Source organism: Aulonocara sp. 'chitande type north' Nkhata Bay, linkage group LG5 (genome assembly GCF_057382095.1).
Source record: "Aulonocara sp. 'chitande type north' Nkhata Bay isolate Kocher_YH1m ecotype deep benthic linkage group LG5, A_spYH_male_GT1.1, whole genome shotgun sequence".
NCBI classification, from domain to species: domain Eukaryota; kingdom Metazoa; phylum Chordata; class Actinopteri; order Cichliformes; family Cichlidae; genus Aulonocara; species Aulonocara sp. 'chitande type north' Nkhata Bay.
This window is the reverse complement of record NC_141348.1, coordinates 16,770,140-16,792,677: the sequence shown is the minus strand read 5'-3', so window position 1 is coordinate 16,792,677 and position 22,538 is coordinate 16,770,140. Positions and strand designations below refer to the sequence as shown.

The 22,538-nt window shown below is 42.6% G+C and overlaps 1 protein-coding gene across 11 annotated transcripts in view; it reads right to left on the bottom strand.

Moving 5' to 3' along the window:
* Positions 1-22,323, bottom strand: part of magi1b (membrane associated guanylate kinase, WW and PDZ domain containing 1b) — a 136,577-nt gene extending 114,254 nt beyond the window's left edge. For all 11 annotated transcript variants that reach the window (XM_086291672.1, XM_086291674.1, XM_086291675.1 and 8 more), the window contains exon 1: positions 21,489-22,323. In XM_086291672.1, coding sequence (XP_086147798.1) covers positions 21,489-21,786 — 298 coding nt within the window. In that variant the 5' untranslated portion in view covers positions 21,787-22,323. The remainder of the gene's footprint in view (positions 1-21,488) is intronic.
* Between the last annotated feature and the right edge of the window lie 215 nt (positions 22,324-22,538).

The window sequence follows — 22,538 nt, the reverse complement described above, 5'->3', positions numbered from 1 at the left end:
GTGGGAAGAAAGAGCAATCGTGTCAAAGCAAGATTTACGTTAAATAAATGAATAAATATACTGCAATTACAGAGTGAAACACATGTTATAACAGGCCTACAGCCGACTCCTCTGAGACTTTTTGGTTTCTCGCCATAGTCCAGCTACTAATGACCAGTCGCATTTAAGCAGGCCCAAGAGGTTTTCAGGTAACAGTCAGTGGCTACCCAGACTATTACTAGCATGACACACAGAATCTCTGAAGTTTTGTTGTATTGTGGGTAATCTAAGAGCCTCATTTGGGTTAAAAAAAAAAAAGTCTACAACAGTCTCTATTTTGACATCAAAATGCCAATAAAATCATCAATCATAAAACAGCTTGTGTGGATAGTTTAAATGTGAAGAATAATTTTAGTTGCCCACCTCCAACACAGTACCAGCACAGATGAATTAAGAAAGAGCTAAAAATGAAAGAGTTCTGGCAGTTATCTGCTAAACTCTGCTGCAAGTTGACAGCAATACCTGCACGGGTGTCTGAAGTGAGCGTAGCATTTACTCCACTACTTTTTCTTCTAATACAGATGATCTATTGACCAGGTGGATCAGTGGGGGAAAATATTATGTTAAACAATGCTGTAAGACGGTTGTTGACCCTTCCCAGTGTGCATGAACATTTGGAGTGAATGTGAACTAAAATGATGCTTGCTATTCAATATAAAAAATAAACAATACCCAAACTGAGTGTTCAAAAATCTGTGGGTGTTTTAGTACCAACTTGAAGCCATAAGCAAGCATCTTCCCAAGTCTCAAGTCATTATTTTTATTTTTCAAATAACACCACAGTCCTATATTTAAATGAAGCCAATCCAGTTTTACATAAGGAACAGATTTCATTAGGCTTTTCTTTCATGATTTGAAATTGTATTTTGTCTAACATCCATCGGAAAGGACGGTTTAGTAACTGTCCTGACAGAGATTGGACACCATCTGGTGAAAGATGAGGGGCACGGTGCACCTGCAAAACCATTTTTCCTGCTTTCTATCACAGTCTTAGATGAAATCTTAAATGAAACAGCAGGTCGACGTCTTTTAATATCATTCCACTGTTTTCTTCCTAAACATTAGAAAGCATTTTAAGTCTTAAAACACAGCCGGCAGAGGTACTTCGGACAGCTGGATTACTTAAAACACACGAGTTTAAATGGATTGAAGTCGTATTGAAGTTTCTGTGCAGCTGCTTTTAACTTTCCATCCATCAATCGTCTTCCGCTTATCCAGGCCCGGGTCATGGGGGCAGCAGCCTAAGCAGAGAATCCCAGACCTCCCTCTCCCCAGCCACCTCCTCCAACTTATCCGGGGGAACACCGAGGCGTTCCCAGGCCAGCCGAGAGAGGAGTAATCTCTCCTCCCCTTGAAAAAGAGGCATCCATCCATAGCCCACACTGTAGGTACCAGCAGATTTAAATTAAATTTATGTAAGCAATCACATATCATATTAATGGAAAACACGCATATATAATCTCTCAAAGAGAATTCAAACCGTCAGTCCCTGTAGTACAACAACACACCTGAAGCCAAAACAGGACTTTAGAATGATTTGTAGCTGCTGTATATTAACACAGTCCACTTTGGGCTGATTAGGCGGGGGATCGACAGCACACAACCGTTCCTTTGGCCATGAAATATAGAGGTAATATCTGCTGGAGGATCCTGACAGCTTAACGATTCAGTAAGCGCTGTCTGACAAACATGGAGTGTAACCACCCAATCCACCTCGCTATAATTCCTGTCAAATAAAAAATACATTTGAACAATGTTGTTCTGCTGTTTTTGCTTTATTTTTTTACTTGGTGATACTTGTATTGATGGTTTTCAGTGGTTAGGACTTAAGTCCCATAAAACTTTTCTCACAGTCCAAAAAAAGCCAAACAAAAGAAAGAAGCATGAGAGGCAGTTATTGGCCTAGAGTGCTTCCATGTTTGCTTAACAAATGATCAAATCTAGACAATGCAAATTCCACAATGTCAACTGGCTGGGATTCTTACGCAACATCACCACAGCCACCATCCACCCAAGCCATGCATCCAGTGTCTTGTTTTGGCCTTGCTCTCATTCAAGGTTCACCTTCTGTGTGTAAGAAAACATGAGAGCTCCACCACAGTGTCAACAAAGGATCTGTTTGGTGTGGGAACACAACGAAAGCCAGGTGCCCAGGGACAACATAAGAGGGGCTAGGAGGTGGACCAGGAGAGAGTGACGAGTCTGAGTACACAAAGACAAAATGAAAAAGCATTTAAGACAGAAAGATCTGAAGGATGGAAGTAGTAGCACTACACTGGATTTATCCTCATGTGATGTAATTGTATTCATGGCAATATATGTTTGGAGGGAGACAGGAGCATGTGACTGAACACAAAGATAGACAGGGATGGAGATGAAAGGAGGAGGGGTTAAGAACAACAGAGGAGAAGGCTGATTTGGTTTTAACACTGGAATGAGTCTCGGGGGAGAGGAGGGAAGGAAAGGGGGCTCCAGGCCGCCTCAGAGCTGTCTTCTCTGTAAGGTTTGTTCAAGCTGACCGTGGCAGACGAAGGAAACTACGCACGCCCAGACTTTATGACCCGTGTGGATTCTGTTCAATCAGTCGAGGAAACAGACAGATCCCAGGAGAGACTGAGCAAGAGAGCAAAATTAAGTTAAAATGGGTGTGAACTAAAATGCTAATGAGAGAAGAATGAGGCGATCCTTCATCCTCACGGTTCCCACGCCTCAGGCCTCAGAACTCCCTGACCTCAGCTGGTAATTTTTATTTTTAAAGTGTTAAAAAACTAAACAAAACTGGGATTTGCTTTTTATTAAAGCACAAAATGAGGAGCTACGGAGATGAGTTTTGGGCTGAGGCATTGTGGAGGCATCGGTGGAGCTGGGCTGGTCTGTGTGACTGCAGCCAAAACTGGCACTGGAGTTACAGTGCTCATGAAAAGGTAATGTAAAGATCATATTGACAGTGACAGATGTTGCCAGCTTGCAACTGAAACAGCTGGAGAAATTTTCCAGGAGAACAGATCACCCAATACTAGCCGGTCGTGTCAGGAGGGCTGACGTTAATGAAGGAAAAGCTCAAGCGACGTCTCTCTAATTGGATTCTGAATTATTCACAAAACAAGAGTGAGAGACTCTTTAATTCTAAGATAACAACTTCTGTTCTACAAGACGCTGCGCTGACACTGATGAGCATGAACAAACTCTCCTCCGACTCTTCGTCGAGACCTACGTTGTCCTCTGCCTGTCACTCATCCTACTATAAATAGAGTGATGGGCTCTGTGGTTAGCCTAGCTGAGCTGCTGAACATCAGGTAGGCTGAAAAACCTCCCTGTACAGCTGGCACTTAGCAGGGCAGAAACACATCAGAAATGGACCAGATGAGCAGGTACACACAAACACGCACGCTTAAAAAAACAAAACAAAACGCTTGTCTCTCATCCTGTGTCTGCTCCAATTCATCCAAGTGTCAGGCAGATGGGATGTGTATGTTTGTCTGGGTGCGTGTGTGTCGTCTTTTCCTGCCAGGAACTGAGTGGAGGTTAAGCCAGGATTGCCGTTTGAATGGGTGACTTCCCCACATATACTCGACATCTGAGGGACTATGTGCTTTTAATAAACTTCCCCTGGGAACGGTGACATAGAGCCAAGGCGCATGCGTTAAAGCCTTTGGTTGACATTTCATTAGCAAACAGTAGCTGAATACAGATCCATTGCTGACTCACATCCAGCAAGACACAACCGCCTTTGGAAAACAGTATGAAAATATAGAGCCGATCCTATGTTTGGGACAGCAAAGCAAAGTCACTTTTATGACCTTGTTTGTGCCTCCTGGCGCTCGATGATTTAGGCAACATTAAAGAGCTGTATTTAGACCGCACAAAAGCATGTGTGCCAATGCACGGTTGCCAGCGCTCACACATAGAAACACACACACACACACTACACACCCTGTGGTCAAGAGTCTGGCTACTTAGGGAACAAAGCAACACATTTTCCTCTGCTGTCTTTTACAATGGAGCGCAAAGTATGACATCATTTGTTTAAAGTTGCATTCAAACACAACTGGCTTCCCTGCAACTGTTTTCCGGTGGAAACTTTAATGCCTTCCCATAGTAATCTGCTTCCCTTCAACTCTTTAAAGTAAACACTGCCTATTTTAAAGCGCACCCTGTAGTTGCTATGTGTTCACTAATTATGATCCCCAGCAGCTCTAGTAATAATTACACCTCTATGCTAAAGATTAATCATGAGTGAAGTAAGTTGCCATCACAGTGTTTTCCAATGTTAATCCCTTAGTCTTCTCTCTTTGGCGTGGCACAGATGAACAGAGGCTGGGACTAAGGAAAGCCAGCCTCCCTTTTGGGGAACAAAGCTACAGGAAAGCACAAATTTCCAATCAGAACTGTCGAATAAGGAAAAGACAGAATGTAAGTAAAATATAGAGAGCTTAGAGCAGCAGTCTCCAAAATGCTGTAAAATAATTTTCAAACTTTTCTGTTTTGGTCAAGTGACAGAATAGCAATTTCATTAGGAAACAGAATGCACTGACACCTCAGTGGAAAATTCCAATTTTGGTGATGTCTGGCACATTCAGGTTCCCCTCTGCGAATATCAGTCAGCCCACCCCAAAGCGCTGAGTACTTCACCCAAAACAGACCATTCATAAGCTCAGAACCTGAACACTTCACCCAGTAGGCCATCTCTACTGGCCTTAATGTGCTTCTGTTTAAAAAAAATAACACAAATGTCCACAAAACAAGAGTGTCTAAGACCCAACTCCAGCCAGATGTGCACAGGCTCTTGTACCCTGCTGTCTGTGAAGAGATATGGCAGGAATGTGCTCTGTCCATATTCAGGCAGCCAAACAAAGTTATCTGCCTGCAACATCATCAGACTAAAAGCTTCTCGCTCTCCCAACCACTGTTTATCTACCGCTTTTCCAAGGCCCTGTGTGTGTCCGGAAACATTTTATTTAGCAAATTAGCCATGCCCCCGGAGATGACCGGAGCCTTGGAATTCAGGACCCCGTTGCCAGGGCAACCTAAAGGTCACCTGACACCAATCACCTCGGACGTCATGTTTACCCTGTTCAGATGAGCAGCTGGGATAAAAGTGGAGGGGACGAAGAGGGCTGGAGAGTGGCATTTTAACCAAAGCTAAAGCCACGTCGGCCTCATTTAAGTGCCGTCCACAGTGCACATGTGACGCTTACACTTTAAACTACGACAATTCAAATATCACGCCCGCCGCGGTTTGACTGCCCACAGGAATTTGCATTCCCCAGCATGATAACATGCTGTGGAGGGAGGCGGGGTGAAAACAGGGACGTATCTAGGCGTGGCCACATTTCCAGGAAGCGTAGCAGTCTTTCTAGTCTTTATCTCGCTCTTATAAGGCTTCTGTGACGGAGCACCTGCTGACAGGTGCCACGCAGGTATGCCGCAGTTTCACTCCAACCTGTCCAACTAGCTCAGCTACAGGAACAATGGCAACATATTACACACCACACACACCACCCCTCAGGGCAGTTTAAATTTGGAATTGTTTTCTCAGTTTTGCTCACTGATGAAAAACTAGTTCAGGATGCTGCTTACAAACTGAATCCTTACTGAGAATCACTTCTAGTCCGTCTTATAGACTAGCGTTCACTTATCCTGTTCCTACCACTTTCTTCCATTTAGCTTCACCCCCATCGCCCAAATAGTTTTGTACTGAACTTAATGTCTGACACAAGCCTGTCCCTCTGCTGTTTACTAACAGCAAGTCAGAGAGGCTGATGATGAACAGAGAAAACAGCCCCGACAGGCTGTAGAAGATTCCAACCATTCCTACCAAAAGGACAATGAACTGGCTGTCGGATGCGTGACACTAATAAAACACACCAACGCTCCGGCAGCACAGGCGGAGTCTTGAAAACGTGAGAGCTCAGGTTGATTTCAGACAGGTCTGGTGCTGTGTCTTTCATTTAGGTATCGGGGAATAAGCTCAAACTGCAGCCTATAAACCTTCGTACGTACGAGGCATTTTATTGTGAACTCTCAAACGGATATTGTCTTCAAAAAAAATAAAAAATGAAAAATGCAGAGATAAAATTGGGACATAAAAAAGGGAAAGTTATGCAAGGAGAATGTTCTGAATGCTCAGTCTTGACGTGTACTGTGGCATCTTTTATCTGTCCAGGAAAACAATCTGAATAGAAACCAACCTGTGAGTCACATCATTTCATTATCATCAGCCAAAGACAAAAATAAAACAAACTCATGGCATGTGTCAGGTTTCAGATGAAAGCCCTGTAATTAGCAATGTTAGGCAGTCGGCAGCTTTTATAAACACACCCCTTCCGAATGTTTCATGTACTGTGAAACAGCGCCCTATCGATGAGTTAGGCAGGTCGCTGTGGTATTTTACCAGTCTCAAAGGGTATCTGGCAGCTCATTTTGCCTTTATACTTTCAGCCCATCCAAAAGAATGCTGCCATCTGCTATCACTTTGCTAGTGGACAACTCCCTTGCTCTTATTTTGACAGTTCAGTCACAACTGGCTAGACCCAGCCCTTTTCTAACTTCCTTGGCTCACTGGCCAGGTTTGCTGTTGTGACCGTCTTTGATATCTCCGGACTCTCTTCGCTTACAGTCAGACGGCCTCCAACTCCACCCTCTTGGACAGCAGCTGACAGTCCTTGTTCTGCTCTGGGGACTTTTATCTTTATTGGCCAACATATATAAAAGAGCAGAAAAACACTGAATGCAGCTGGCAGCTACTTTTAAAGTGGAATGTTTTTTCTAACAGGTTTTATTTAATCCATGAGTCGATGCTGCGAGTTACACTCCAAATAGCAGTAGAACTCTTCAGTTTGTCTTTATTGGCTCTCATGCATTAAATACACCTCACACACTCACAGGCAGCATGACAATGCCATATACGGCAAATACCTTGCTTGTCATGATAAGCAAGGTAATGGCTTTGCTATGATAACATTGTTCAAATGTGTGTTTGGCACCTTCTTTGACCCTCAAGAGACTTGAGACTAACGCACTTCAACACTTGTAATAAACTCTCACAGTAACACTGTCCCCAGTTGTGAGAAGTCGACTCCAAGATGTTGACTCCACTCAATGTGACAGAAAGCGTGTACTACTTGTCCATAGTGACTCAGCACGCAACTAGGCCACAATCCAGTTCCAACTGTCCTCTTATCAGCCCATTTACATCAAGAAGATATAGAAATCAACTACCCCTGAAAAGAAACAGTGTGTCTGCGTGCACTCAGACCCAAGAGCCCCACAGGGAAATTAGATTTCTTGTCTAATTCATGAGCTCTGGAGCCCAGTAGAACATGAGGACATGAAGGGCCTTCAAGTGCTCACCAGCAAGCTTCCCCCTATTTGTGCCAATGGGTTTTTAAGAAAATGGTGATTCTCAGTGTGTTAAACAGATTGGTGCAATACATCACCAGTATAGGAACTGTCATTTCACAGCAGTTCACGGTAAGGTGCATGCATTGGGAACATCGCAGAGGGAGGAGGAAGGGCTGGGGATCTCAAAGAGACATATTAAAAAAGCATGCTGATGCTGCACATTGCTGTTACAATGATGCAGTTGGCTGAGGAAGAGTCACTTCCAGGAGTGGTGAGAAAGAAATTCTGCTCAGCAGTCCGTATGGCACTCACTCACAGCGCATAGACTCATTTTTATGGGTTTTCTGCAAGAATACGCGTCACATTTGTATGAAGTATTTACGCTGAAGGCACAACTTTATCAACGCGCTCAAAGTTTTTATCCCCCTTCTTCTTTTAAACGGGCCACAAATTTTTCTGCAACAATAAATGCTATTCATTTGGAATCTTTATAGTAATTCAGAAGTCAATTTGCAGCAGCATTGGCTGGAGTACTGACTATACTGTGGCCTGTAAAATAACTGCTACTGACACACAGCAGACACCTGAGAGACCAAGTTACTGATATGGGCCAGGCCTAGCTATGTAAACACTGCATTCCTGCACACCGCAGAGCACGGGGAAACTGTGGGAGGGGGTGTTTGTGTCTGTGTGTGTGTGCGCTCATGCAAAGTTAATGTCCATTTATTAAGCAAAAAGAAAAAAAGTTGTGTAATTATTTTCATGTACGTTTATGCAAGTGTATGAATTTCACCCCACAGAAAAGGTAGTAATGGGTCATTACTTAGCGACAAGAATGTAAACTGCACATACAGGCATGATAACACAGGTTTATGTTACCATTTATGTGTATGGGTATCTGATAAGGCTCGATGCAGTGCACACGACTGGACACTCGGCATACCATCACATCACAAATGTAACACTACAGTGGGAGATTTGATTTCAGAGAGTTAAGTGACAAATTTAGATGCCATGAACACACACACACGTACACACAGCTCTGCCCCAATTTGATAATGCAGTCTCTAGTAAAGACCAGTTGTTAGCTTGTGATGCCTGCATTTTACTTCAGTTACAACTACAAAAGTTTACAGCCTGTTTTCAATGAGTCTACATTGTTTCAGTAAAGTCTATATTCAAATCTGAGCAGTAAAACAAAGCTTATGTCAGTATTTGTTCAGTGCAGTGTAGGAAAGGAAACAAAGCCAGTAACACGAGTAGTGGATGGTGTGAAGCCTATATGTTAGCCTATATAAGATAGAATGAAACATAAAAAAAAAGTTAATCAATACAAAATACATTTTAAGTAACCTTCTGCACTTTTTACTGACCTTGCAGTTGCAAGGACTTCACTTAGCTGTCATCGTGCATTTGTTAAAGGCATGCCTGGGGTGACTTATTTTTGCTGCATGAACCCATTATACTTTAAATACTACCTTTTTTTTTTTTACTTTTAATTCCAGTATAGTGTACCTTATGAACCAGGATGTAATCATGTATTTGTTTTGCAAGTTTTGCATGTTGAGTCCCCCCTTCCCCCAGCTCATAACATAAAGTGGAGACTGAGCCTGACCAAAATAACTTTTGCCGACTAAAGCAAAACAACCTGTTGCATATGTTTGCCTGGTGTTTCATTGATACGAGTGTAAAGTAACCAATTCCGCATCAAACAGCGTGTTGTAGGCTCCAGTTGTGTCAGACTGCTGTGATGAATCCATATCACACCTGCTTTGGGAGGTAGTGCAAAATCTACCTTAAGATTTAACTGAGTCAAATGCACACAGGAGCTATGGAGAAAAAGAAAAGACAAAGTCATGGCAAGGATGTGCACTCTGCCTTTAAATAAGTGGATTATCATAATTGTAAAGGTGTTTAAGTTTGCATATAAGTGCTACAATACCACCCTTAAACTTTTAATTCCTACATCTGTCACGATCGTAAGGAACTTCTGAAGTTTGACGCACGTGTATAGAGGGTGGTGGAGTTCTCAAATAAACAGAGGTTTCAGACGTTAACATCTGTAACTGATGACGACAGCAGTGAGAGTAGATGGACACCAGTAACCTCTTAATTAAGACTCAATCCTTTTCCTGTCTTTGCTAATTAGTCTCCGCTTGTCTAATTAAGATGCCATCATTAAGCTGTTACAATTTTACTCACTGCCTGAGCAGGCCTGTTGAAGAAAGTGGAGGACAAAGACTTTATAACGTAGCTTTCATACCATATTGTGTACTGACCTTTAAGGGTCCATATGAATTACTGACCTTTATGTTCCACTATCACACACACAAATGTTCAGCATAACTTTGTGCTGCTACGGTGCCCAGCGACACAAAGACAACCAAAGGAGCCAGCCTGTCCCAGAGCTGTACTGTGCTCTCAAGGCCGTGCCCAATCACTCAGAATCAGATCAGATGCTATCTGCAAATTATTTGTATAATCACAAATGAAACCACACTTGCTATGACCACAGGGTGGACAGGAGTCCTTAGACAGACATTAGCTGTTTGGATGATAAATTGTTAGTTGCGTGACCCTCATCAGTGTTTTGTGCCTGGTTTACTCAAGATCGCACAGAGTCAAAAAGGTTTATTAGACCTTCCACCTTGTTAGTTTTTCTCTGCATGTAGCGGGCAAATTACAGTGAGAATTTAACAAGTCAAAATTATACAAAAGAATTCCCAGAACTACAAAAAAATAAATAATGAAATTAAAAAGTCAGTTTAACTACTCAAATTGAGGCCTTTTAACTGAAACAAAGTGAGCTCATCTGGGTCAGCGCTGCATGCAATTCCATCTGAGCTCATTAAGTTTTAGTGAGACTTTAAAATATCTCTAAATGGTTCAAAAACACATTGTTTCAGAACTGTTCTAGACATTAGTAGTCTGCCTACTTACTGATATTTAGAAATTCAGTAGTATTTCTATCAGTTCATGAATAGTTTCACTGAAGTGTTTGATGGTTCTGTTGATACGTATTGAGCCACAGGACCCCTATATTCAAATTCAAGTGCATAATCCTAGCTATGGTGGCTGCTGTAGGACATTCATCTCTGGCCACCGTTAATCTGTATTGCATGCAGGCTTTCACTTCGCTGTTTACCTCAGCTGTAAATATGTCTACATTGTCAATATGCCGGGTGTCCACATCTCTGTGCTCTGGATGAGGCTATAAAACTTTGTGATAGGAGTCCAGTATAAACTGATAAGTAACTGAAGTTAACTTCTGTCCAATAACAGTGATACTAAGTGAGTTATTGAGAATATCCAGAAGTTTTCTGCTGGGAAGTGCAGCTGTTTTAGCTGCTGGTAGCTGGCGTTAGCTGCTGTTAGTCACGCTAGTAAAACTTTCTTTCCAGCGGCTCTAACATTGTTGGACTCGGACACTTAAACTCTCATATGATGTGAGAATGTAATCAAACTGTTTATCAGAGTGAGAGTCTGACTTCAGGTCATTCAAGCCCCTTGCTGGCATGATGTGCTGCTGTTTAGCTGACTTGTTGTCAGCCATCTGGAGATCAGAGTAGGGAGGGCTAACTGCAAAAATATTGGGAATACATAAGCATTAGGGGTGCAACGATATTCGTATCGATATTGAACCGTTCGATACAGTGCTTTCGGTTCAGTACACATATGTATCGAACAATACAAAAATTTTAATTTGTTTTATCAACTTTCCTTCTGACGATGCTGTCTGTGTTGAGCGCTCAGTGGATCTGCGCTCGACAGTGCAGCATAGACGGAGTAGTCGAACGCAGATTCACTGAGTGCAGGGCAAGCTAGCGAGACAGAAGTTAAGCTCTCCTTGCAACATGGCAAATTGAACCTCCCCCACCCTCATTCAGATCTGGCGTTTGGAATTATTTTGGTTTTCATGTGACGTATGACCCTGAAGGTAAGCAGTCATGGACTAAAGTAAAACAGTATGTTGGATGTGCCATGCAATGCTCAATTACATGGGTGGGAGCTAGTGTGTTAGCGCAGTTAGCTCGTTAACGTGTTGGCCGTCCAGCCCCACGCACGGGGCGATCTGCGGTAGCTCGTTAACGGAGATTTGCCGTGTTGTGGCGTTAACGTCATTTCAACGAGATTTACGCTGACAGCACTAGTGGGAACACAACGAATATGACTGCACATTTACGCCGACATCATCCTAGTGCAAAGACAAGTGGAAGCAGACAAAAACCAACAAGCATGCATGCTACAAACTTTACCTGAGTCATTTAGACAGCCGTTAGCACATGAGTCTCCTTATGGGGACCTGATATGTTTTATATGCTGCTGAGAATATAGCCCAGAAGAAGCGGATAGTATAGCTTTTATTTGGGAAAGAGACATTTCTCTGTAATAAACTCTCTTTTCCAAAGATGAGTGATTCCTCAATCAGATACAGGGCTTGCAATATCGCTAGCCCGACATCCTGGAGCTAGCGATTTTTCCAGTCGGGCTACCAGAATCTATCTCTGCCCTGCCCGTTGGGCTATTGTAGGAAGGAAAATATATGTCAATGCTTTTGCATTCTTTCAGAAATGTAGCTGGGTAATTATGTCATTGGCATCGGTGAGCCACTGTCAATATGTGACATATTGAAGTCGCGTTTGAATTTGCCCTTGTTTTTTGCTTTCACTTTGCAATCGCGCGAACTGTGTATAGAGAGCGACAGCACTGATCTGTGAGTGATGATAATTTGTGCACCAATTCCTCTGACATCGTCTTATTAATCGTTAGCTTACTATGCAAACATGACAAGTGAAATCTCCCACAGCTTAAACATGTGAGAGGTTGATCGTGCAGAGAATCGCTGAGCGTTATGTGAGTGCGTGTGTAAAAGCAGCAGGATTTATATTTTAGTTCTGCTGAGCCAAATAAGACAGGTCAGGGTGAAGAAGTGACAGCCAAAGAAAAGCTTACCACAAAACGGAGAAGTTATGACAAATCAGACTATAAGGCAAAAAGAAAGTGCAGCTTTATGGTTTCACGGACAAAAGAATTTCTGTGGCTGCAATATGACGAGCTAAATAACCAGGGCTGCACATAAGTGGTCCGCAGGTGCGCATTCGCTGTCAAAATAAAAAACGCACACAAGATAAGTTGCAACGCGTGTTTGTGTACATAAGATTTTCTGGAGGAGGACAGACATTTGTTTAGAACTCTTAAAGATGTCGAAGAAGCAAACTCCTTTAAGCAATTACTGTGATGTTCCTCCACCTCCAAAGAAATGTCAGGAGTCCGAACCACAAAAGAAGCACGTATTCTCGGAAAAGTAGTTGCAGGAGGTGAGCTGGCTTCAAACAAATGATGAACGCACAGAGATGTGGTGCGGAATGTGCCGTGAAAATTTAATAAATGACAAATTAAAAAGGCATGAACATTTTTTTTTATATCGAAAAAATATCGAACCGTGACACCAAAGTATCGAACCGAACCGTGAATTTTGTGTATCGTTGCACCCCTAATAAGCATGTTTTATTGTGTTAGAGCAGCGGTCCCCAAACTTTTTTGTGCCACGGACCGGTTTATGTCCGACAATATTTTCATGGACCAGCCTTTAAGGTGTTGCAGATAAATACAACAAAATAAAATGAGTACCTGTACCAAAAAAAGAAGATTTATTCATAACACACAGGAAAAGACCCAGGGAAACAGAGTCAACAATAAAAAAAACAAAAAACAATAAAAAACGATAAAAACCCTGAAAACCATCAATTTCACACCTGAGCCTCAACTCTCACGGCCCGGTACCAAATGTGGCCTGGGGGTTGGGGACCGCTGTGTTAGAGCACCGACTTCAACTCAGAAGAATAAGCCTGAGGTGGGGAGGAAGAGGATGAGGTGGAAATGAACAAGGAGAAAAGAGACCAGTGGTGGAAGAGGAGAAAGACATTGTGAAAATATACGTGTTCAAATGTTAAAGGTAAAACATACATTTTGAATTGTGATTAAATGCAATCACCCAGCATGTGTAATGCTGTAAGGGCATTAAAAATACCAGAAACTTGAGTTTCACTTGCTTCTGAAGTGACTGAGTCATGCCATGAATGCACTGCTTTAGGGGGATACACAAGCACAGCCGATGCAATCACACAATCCAACCAGAAGAAAGCAGATAGTTGTGATAGAGGACGGCGTCACTTGGCTGCTAGCTGCTCAGGAAGTTTGCTGCTGGTTATTGCTGAACATCAGAGCTACCCCACCATAATAAAAATTATCAAATCCACTTGGCGTCTTGAAAGTTTCCAGCTAATTGTAGGAGCCACATGCTTTTCTAATCAAGGCTGCTTCAGCACCTGTTACGGTCACAATTTCAGATGGGACTGTCTGCATCTTCTTAACTCTGAATGTTCAAAGGAAAACAGCGGGATGTAATAATGGTTTTTGGGTTGCGAAAGCACATGTTATTAGGTAGTTTTCTTGACAAAAGGTTGCTTGTTTAAAAGAAATTTCAAACTCACTGCATTATTCTTCACATTCAAGACATTAGGTATGAGTTAGTGAGCTTTAGATGCTTTCAGGTCGGTTTTGTTAGCTCAAGACAAAAGCCAAGTCGGCTGCTAAGACAACCTTCTCCAGCTATAAACCACTGAATTAAATCTTCGTCTTTTTTGCCACGATCCATCACATTCTCACATCCCAGTGACTTCTAGCCACATGAGACACTCCTGAATGCTTTTCCATATGCTACCATCTGCAACTACTGAAAAATGGCCCGTTCAACTTCTCTTTTCATTAGGATACTTCTACAGAAAAAAAAAAAGGAAGTTTTTAAAAAAAGGGTTAGGCTTGGGGAGGGGATGTCTGTCATAACGGTCTGCTCATTATTAAGCCCCACTATTCTCACGTTCAGATGACAATAAGTAGGGAGGGAGAAGAAATTAAGGCTTGAGAAGGAAAAGATAAAGAGAGCAAAGGAAGGGAATGGAGGCAGGTAAGATGACCAAAAAGGCAGCAGCTTTGAGAAGTGTTGTGTGTCATGTAAGTCCTAGTTCAGGAACACTAAGACTTTAGGGCTGTGAGCATGGATGCGTGCTCACAGCCGTGGCCAAACAGACAGACTCAAGTCTAAATCCCCTTAATCAGGGCTGGACCGTTCCTTAAACTGTTTATACCCCCTTCTTTTGTCTACGTGTGCATGTGAATGTGCGTGAGTAAGCTTCCCAAAGACTTGACTTTAATGGGATTTGTGTAAACGGACCCCACAGCTTCAACCATAGTGTAATTAAAGGTAAAGAAAAGAGGAAACAGGTTGGGGAGGGAAAGGACCTTTACAGGAGGCTGAGAGGTAAAGGACAGACATTCTCGATGCAACCACAACTACAACGATAACAAGCTGATTCGCTTTAATGACAATAATTAACTCCTTAAGTATCTCAAGAAGTTTAACGTGAGAAAGAAAAGTTACAGAGCCCCAACGTAAAATCATACAGTCTCTTCTGTTGATTTAAAACAAGTTATAAAACCAACTTTTCAAGAGTCACCCTGCATTTTTTGTGGGCACATCAACTTGCTTCTAGGACTAGTCTCAACCATATTAATAATGCTCACAGCCACGACCGATCTCGTCATTTCGCTTCCTAGTTACGCCAGCTGGAGGCATAACCACATCTCATCTGAGCTTTACAGCAGCAGAGCTGACAGAAATACTTGGCCATGTCAGCCAATGTCGCACACAAACACACAGATGGGGATGCAAACAGACACACACACGCACACACACGTTCGCATTTCATCGAATTCCTGACACAAACAACAACAACAAAAGAAACAGAACTGATGTGACAAAGTTGGCATCTCGGTACAAAGTTTAGATAATATACATAAATATATATATACAGATATACACACACACACACACACACACACACACACACACACACACACACACACACACGTGTGTGTACGTGCGTACATAAGCACATGCATACATACATACATGCATGAATACACATATGCTTCATTTATGCAACCGTAATAAAACGTCTTATTTAATGGAACATGGTGCAGAAAAAGAAAGACACATGATGCCGTCACACAGGTCACAAACCAAATTGCCATAGTTTACAATGCAATACCCCCGACTGTATGCAGCACGTGCAGAGTAGCATGACAGCTGAGCAGAGTCAACTAGCTTAGATGATTCATTGTTACAAACAAATTTAACGGACCCATTTATCAACATGATCTTTTTTTTTTTTTCTTTAAAATCTAGTACTGGTCGCACTCTAGTAAAAAGGCAGATTCTGTAAGGCCAAGCAGTCTTAAATTTACAGATGTTTTCACCCATCAGTCCAGACACTAAAAATCTGCAATTTAAAAAAAAATACAAATAAAAAATACAAATTTAAACACTCAGCTTGAACCATATTGATATAATAGCAGAATCAGAGTATTAGTATCACCCTTTACAACCACCAATATGTGACTTTTTTGTAAAAAGGTAAAGAAGAGAAACACCCATCAAGCAAGTTATGAGTGTTGATGTTGTATAGTTTGTCTACCTGTAGGCGCTCAGCAACGTCCCTATTGGCAACACATCACAAGTGTAAATAAACAACGTGTTGTGACAATAAAACTGAAAAACTATCTTTAAACTGCATTGTTGTAATATTTTTAATAACTCATAAATAAATATACATAATGATGACATATGTTAGAAAAACTGTTTGTGCTTCATGTCTCTGACAGAAAGCCAAAAAAAATAATAAAAAAAAAATCACCTCATATATCAGATTTTTAAAATCACCAAAATATCGGTGTCATTCTTAAAAGTCATATATGGGTCAGGCTCTACCCTGTACACTCCACGAAGAAAGCATTTTATGAAGATGTTCACCTACTCTGATGATGGATTATGTTAACCAGGTATTGGGAGAATTGGTAAAGAGCTTTTGGGCAGATTTGTCAACTCATCCCACACTTTGACTAGGTCAAGAGTTACTTCACTGAACCAAAGCAGCACAATATTAAGCCTGTGGTTTTCCCCTTCAGTGTGTATGAAACTCATGAGCAGCTCATTATTTCATGGTTTGACAAATGACTCTGTTACAAACTGTCAAGCAGAAACCACTGAAAAAAGAGCAAGTTAATTGGTTTGTTAGAACTGGTTTGGAGTTAGACTAGTATCCTGGAGGAAGTGGGTGAGCTCTTCACCTACTTCCTAAATAATAGCTACAAAAGTCACAACTCTGCCTAAAGGTTTCCATTTCCTGTGCAGAGGACACGTGATAAGGCAGTCAACTAAAGCTTAAAAGACCCAACGCTCCCGACATCACCTTTGTTTAAAAGTTTCGGAAACATTTCCCCCATCTCTACTGTACATTTGAGAAGGATGGATCAGGGCGGTCTTCAAAGACAACTTCCTCTCCCACCCTGCTGAACTACCATTAATTAGTTGCCCTTTCTCTTTTCCTGACAGGCTGTGTAACTGCAAATGCCAAGTGTGACCAATGCCCATTCATTGTCAATACAACAGACTACAATGCAAACAAGAGAGAATATGGCACATGCATACATACGTGCTCCTCTTAGTGGGATTATAAAAAGCGCTGCTTAAGTGAGACAGCATTTCATGGTCTATTTAGCTGGTGAGGGAGTGTTCCTCCAGTGCGTCTAAATGTAGAGATCAAGCTGAGCAAACTCAAAGTGTGCAAGATGCTTACACTGCACACACACACACACACACACAACTCCTCTCATAGTCTCCTTTTCGCCCTCACCTGCACACACATTTGAGCAAATACAAAGACCCTGAAATTAACGCTGAAATTCCCTACGGCACACTATAAGGGAGGAAATAAAGTCGCTCCAAGCCATCAGCAGAGAATACAAAAGTAGAAAACGGGTGTGGGCAAAGAGGGTTGTTCAACACCCTGCTGAGAGAGAGGAAATAAACACTTCCATATGCGATCCCTGCCAGAAATGCTTGTGCGTGCACACACACACACACACACACACACACACACACACACGCGCGCACACACACACACACAGGGAGTCTGGAGTTAATGCAGTGACACAGTGTTGTAAATTTGAGCACGAGAGTCGTAGTTAACAGCTCGCGCCTCCATACGAATGGGATGGAATATTTTCTGCTTCCAGGAATTTATAGCTGGTAAGGCCTCGTCCATCACGGGCAGCTCTGTGATATAATGAAGTTTGGAAAGAAATACACTGCTGAGAAGCTGTAAGACTGGAGTTTCCTGATTAGTCAGGTAGCAAAATGGCTGGTGAAGAGGAATCCAATCTTATTTCGTGTGTGTGTGATTGTGCCGACTAAAAGGAACACACACCATAACTCCTGCCTGGGGAAACCCGTGAACTCTGGGCCACTGTGCCATTGGTCATGTCCAGAAAACAAACATTAACAGTCACTTGCATTACAAACACTTCTGAGAATCGTCACTGGCTACACTTCCTAGCATAATACAATTACTATTATCAGTATACACTTCATCCACCCTCAACTTTAAGCCTAAATACAATCCCGACTGTAGATCATATACAGTATCGTTAAAGCGTCCAGCTTAAGTACTAACACCAGCGCGGGCACGACATTAATCTGGTCCCATCTCAAAGCCTCTCTGATGTGATTGTCTGTTCCTATAAGCATGTGTGTATCATCCATAGTTTGTTTACATATGTGGAGCAGACAGTCATCTTCTTAGGAAGATTAGCCATAAAGAAGTTCCAGGGTTGATCAGCTGGTGAAGTTTTTTTTATAATGTGCATGCTTTCTTTCAAACACAGCACTCTGTCTCTGCAGTACATCTGTGTGTGTGTGTGTGTGTGTGTGTGTGTGTGTGTGTGTGTGTGTGTGTGTGTGTGTGTGTGTGTGTGTGTGTGTGTGAGAGCATTAAACTACATTGTGACAGAGTCATCAGCTGCTTGTTTCGAAAGGGTGAAGAGTTAAGAGTGCATGTCCATGTTTATAATAGTCCCTAATTACATAATCCAGTTATTCTCCCACAGCTTCAGTATACACTGAAGTGGACATCTGATGGTTTGGCCTCAGCAGTGGTTCTAAGGGTGTGTCTCCTGCAGTGTGTGTGTTGCTTTCTCACCGATACCCAAAACAAACATAACATAAAAAAACTCAGCAGTGGAGCTGGTTGCAGCTCCTTATCAGCTCAGATTAGAAATGCCCTTGCATGCTCACAGGTCTATAGAAAGTCCAGACAACACAGTATTCAGTATTGGAAACCCTCCCCCCTCCTCTTTATAGAGCTGGCAGTCAACATGAAAGTCTGAGTGTGTATCAGCGAGCCAAGACAACGAAGCAGTACCTCTCCTCACATCTCGCTTGATTAAAGTGAGAAAATGGCACAAGCTCCGGGTAAAATTAGGTGACTTAGATTTTACAGATGGCCCTTGTTGCCAAGCATATTTTCTCAATTAAGGCTGATTAGGGAGGGGAAATTCCCTGACAGCGTGAATTATTAAAAACTTGAAATGGAGTCTGATCATGTGACGTTGTACAGCAGTGACACCCGACATTCCCAGATGAATGAAGAAAATGAAAAAGGGATGGGGGTTCTGATTAGCCCAAAGTGAGAACAGAATCTCCTTCCTATCCTAATAAATCATTACAAACTAGAGAGAACGGGTCTGGACTTGTGCAGGTGATTCCCTAGAAAGTGATTAAAAAAAATTGACCAGTTACTTCCTGTTTACAGGAAGGAAAGATCTTAAAGCCTAAGACTCCACAGACAAACGACTGAAAACACAAGGGCACCAATCGCATCAGTTCCTTCACTTTTCCTTTCTATTCCACGCCCTCAGCAGGGCGACGCATGGTAGCGAGGCTTCTGCTGCTACAGCTCGACTAGATTTGCTTCTTTGCTGGAATCCCAAACATTTTGTTTACGCGCGTTTGACAATCCATTTCAGTTTGTTTTTGCTTCTTCACAGCAGCGCCACTGTTGGCATTAATCGGCATGTGATTTCATGGCTTATTTCTATCTAGTTGGTTACTGGGTTCAAGCAGCAGTCACGCTGCGAGACAGTCAGGCCTAGAATTTCACCACAAAAAAGAAATCGGGGTGTTAGTCAGCACATGAGCTGCCATATTTTACCTTTCGACCCCACTTTAGACTGTGTGAGAATACACAGACTGAGAATGATCGACGACTTCTTCTTCTCTCGCTGTTCTTGTATTATTGTTCCTTCTTAAACGAGTCATTTGGACACGACACAGAAGGGAAAACATGGGCGTGAACTATAAAAACTTTATTTGAACAGAGACATTGTAAATTATATAAATAACACTCAACAGCATAAAATGGCTGCTGTGAAGTCAAGCCAACAGAATTCTGTGATGTTTTGGAGTCACCGGCAAAGCTACCCACCCACCTCCAACCTGAACACAGGTATAATTTAGCTGGTAAGTGAAAACAAGACCTTAAAATCTGGAGTGTCAAAAATATGGTCCAGGAGCCAGAATTGGGCCAGCAAACACTCATTGGATGGCTTTGGAAAGGGAACTTTTGGAGTTTTAATTGACTTTATTTAGTTTTACAGCTTTACATATTAACAAAGACCTCCCCCGTGGCCACACTGTTGAAATAGCACTTCTTTAAATGTGTAGTTAAACTTCTGTATAGTGGCAAAGAGGACACTTTCACTGGTCTGGCCCATGTGAGCTCAAAAACAGGCTTTCTGTGGTCCACAACATAATATCAGTTTGACATCCCTGCCTAAATAAATAAATAAATAAATAAATAAAGTACATCATCTGTGCCACAATAAAGATGCAAAATTCCAAAGACACGTTTCTAAATTTAAAGACCAAAGCTTGAAAGTTTCAATTCAAACATTACCACTCACAGTTAATTTGACTTGATAGCCAAACCTCAGTCTGAAGTGAGGAACTAATCGGTGGAATATGATTGAGCAGCATTTGTTTAAAATGAAAATCTGCTCTCGGAGCACGCTATTGTAAATAAATCTGAGCACCCAGAGGTAGCAGTGGCCTTTAGCATTGTTAAAATAAGCCCTCTGCTCCTCGTCTCTAAGAGGATGTTCAGATATTCAGTACCAGGTTTCCTTTATAATAAAAGATGTTGCGCAACAACAGAGCACCACACCTTAAGAACAGTGCACGATGATGATCGGAGGACTGTCCTGAAATAAATGAGAAAAGCTACACATTTACCAAAGCAACCTCAGAGCAGACCCACCAGCACGGCCGGCGGCCTTCACAGGTTATCTACATGTAAGGTCGCCCTTGAAAAGAGTTGTTGCTCTTTTGTCCATGTCTAAAAGAAGTCTCTGCGTGTCCCGGGCTGACTTCCGAGCATCCCTTCAGCGGTTTGCGTTGCCACGCTGGGAGCCTGTCAGAGCGGCTCAGTGTCAAACCTCCCAGCCCCGCTGAGTCAAGATGACCATAAACCGAAGGCTAGAGCAGCCACACTGGCCGGATGCTCGCATTTTTGTAAGGTGCCTGATGTTCCCTTTCCTGTTAGGTGTTAAAAGAAGTGCTCCCTGTCGAGCCTGTTTGAGAAGTCATCAGGTAAAGTATAGGAAACAGACATCTTAAGAAGGCCTAAATGAATTTAAAGTAGCACCTCTAAGCATTACTGCTCCTAGTGCTGGATGTAATTCTCCAGTAGGTTGGAATGTACGCAATATTTTGGACTTTCTTCACCATTTGTGCTTCCTCAACAGCTGGGAAAGTGAGAACACACAAAGGAAAGCTGAATAAACAACGTGTGTGAAGCCTGTGGGGTTTCCATGTCCCTGAACCAGACAGGTGGCATTCCCTGTTGGGGAGAAAACCAGGCCCGGCTACTTCAACTTAAAAAAAGAAAAAGCCATTCACAAATCTGCCAATTAAATGTGACATTAAACGGTTCCCCAGCTATTAAATGTCACAACTTCCTCAAGTTTTAGTATTCATTGTAAAGTTCTATGGGTTTATTTCAACTGAAAATTAACCTCAATGAATCAAAAGTTTCCATTTAGATGAAGCTGTTTAAAAAAAGAAAGCAAGAAATCAAACTTGGGACAAAACCCGTTAAACGCACACCAATAAAAGCGCAGAAGTTTTGCAGCCTCACCTTTTGTCTTACCTTGCCTGACAGTTTTAAACCTGGCGGGTCCTTTGCAGTTCTTTAGCACGGTGTATATGTCGTACAGGGGTAATCCCGAAATCGAGAGATTCTCCACTTCGAGCAGCAGCTCCCCTTCACCCAGTTTCCCACTTTTGTACACCACCGCATTGTGGTTCAGCGGTCCAATGTAGGCGAACTCTCCGTTCTCCGCGCCGCCACGCAGCGGCACGTTGAGCTCACCGCGGGCATCTTTGGACACGGAGACCTCGTTCACCCTGGAGGTCCAGTGGTTCTTCTTCAGCGCGGGTTTGGACATTGCGAACAGTTAACGAGCCGACGCCAAACCGGCCGGACTCTGCCACCGGGGTTGGGGGGGGGAACACAGTCACAGCAGTCCCTGTCTCTCTCCTGCTCGTTAAAAAGTAGATTTGTATCCGAGGGACGCGCAGAAAACTTTCTTTCTCTCCCACAGAAACATGAGCGCCTCTGACAGTACAGGTCCCGAATCAAGCCATTCCTGCCTGCGCTGAAATCACTCCTTACTGTGCGGTTATTCTCATCACTTTTCTTAACATCCCCTCCGGTTTAATCCTCCTTTACTGTTGTCACCCTACATCTGCCACGCTCCCACTCACGGCTCGCGTCCACTTCTTAAATCCTCTCGGTTGTTTTCAAAACTCACTTTTAAAGGTTTTCCTTCCTCTCTTCCTGCTAAAAGAGACTTCACTCCTCCTCTGCCCGTATCCGCAGACCCCACTTTATCCACAGTCGACTGCGTCCAGAACTCCTTTAACCAGGTACGTCGCTCTGGTGCGTGGAGCTGAAAATCATTCCCACTCTGGTGCTGGGGATGTGTTGCTGTCCGTGCTGCGTTCAGGTGCTGTCGGATTTTTATGCGTTCACGAAGAGGTCACGTGAATAACCTGTGCGAACTCTTCACTCGTCCACAAGCCACAGATACTACAGGTCATTTCCCAGTGTTTCAGCTTGGTTGTAGTTTGAAATTTACATTTAAGTTATATGTAATTATGATGGAACTTATAAAAAATATGGTACAGTGTGTGTAAT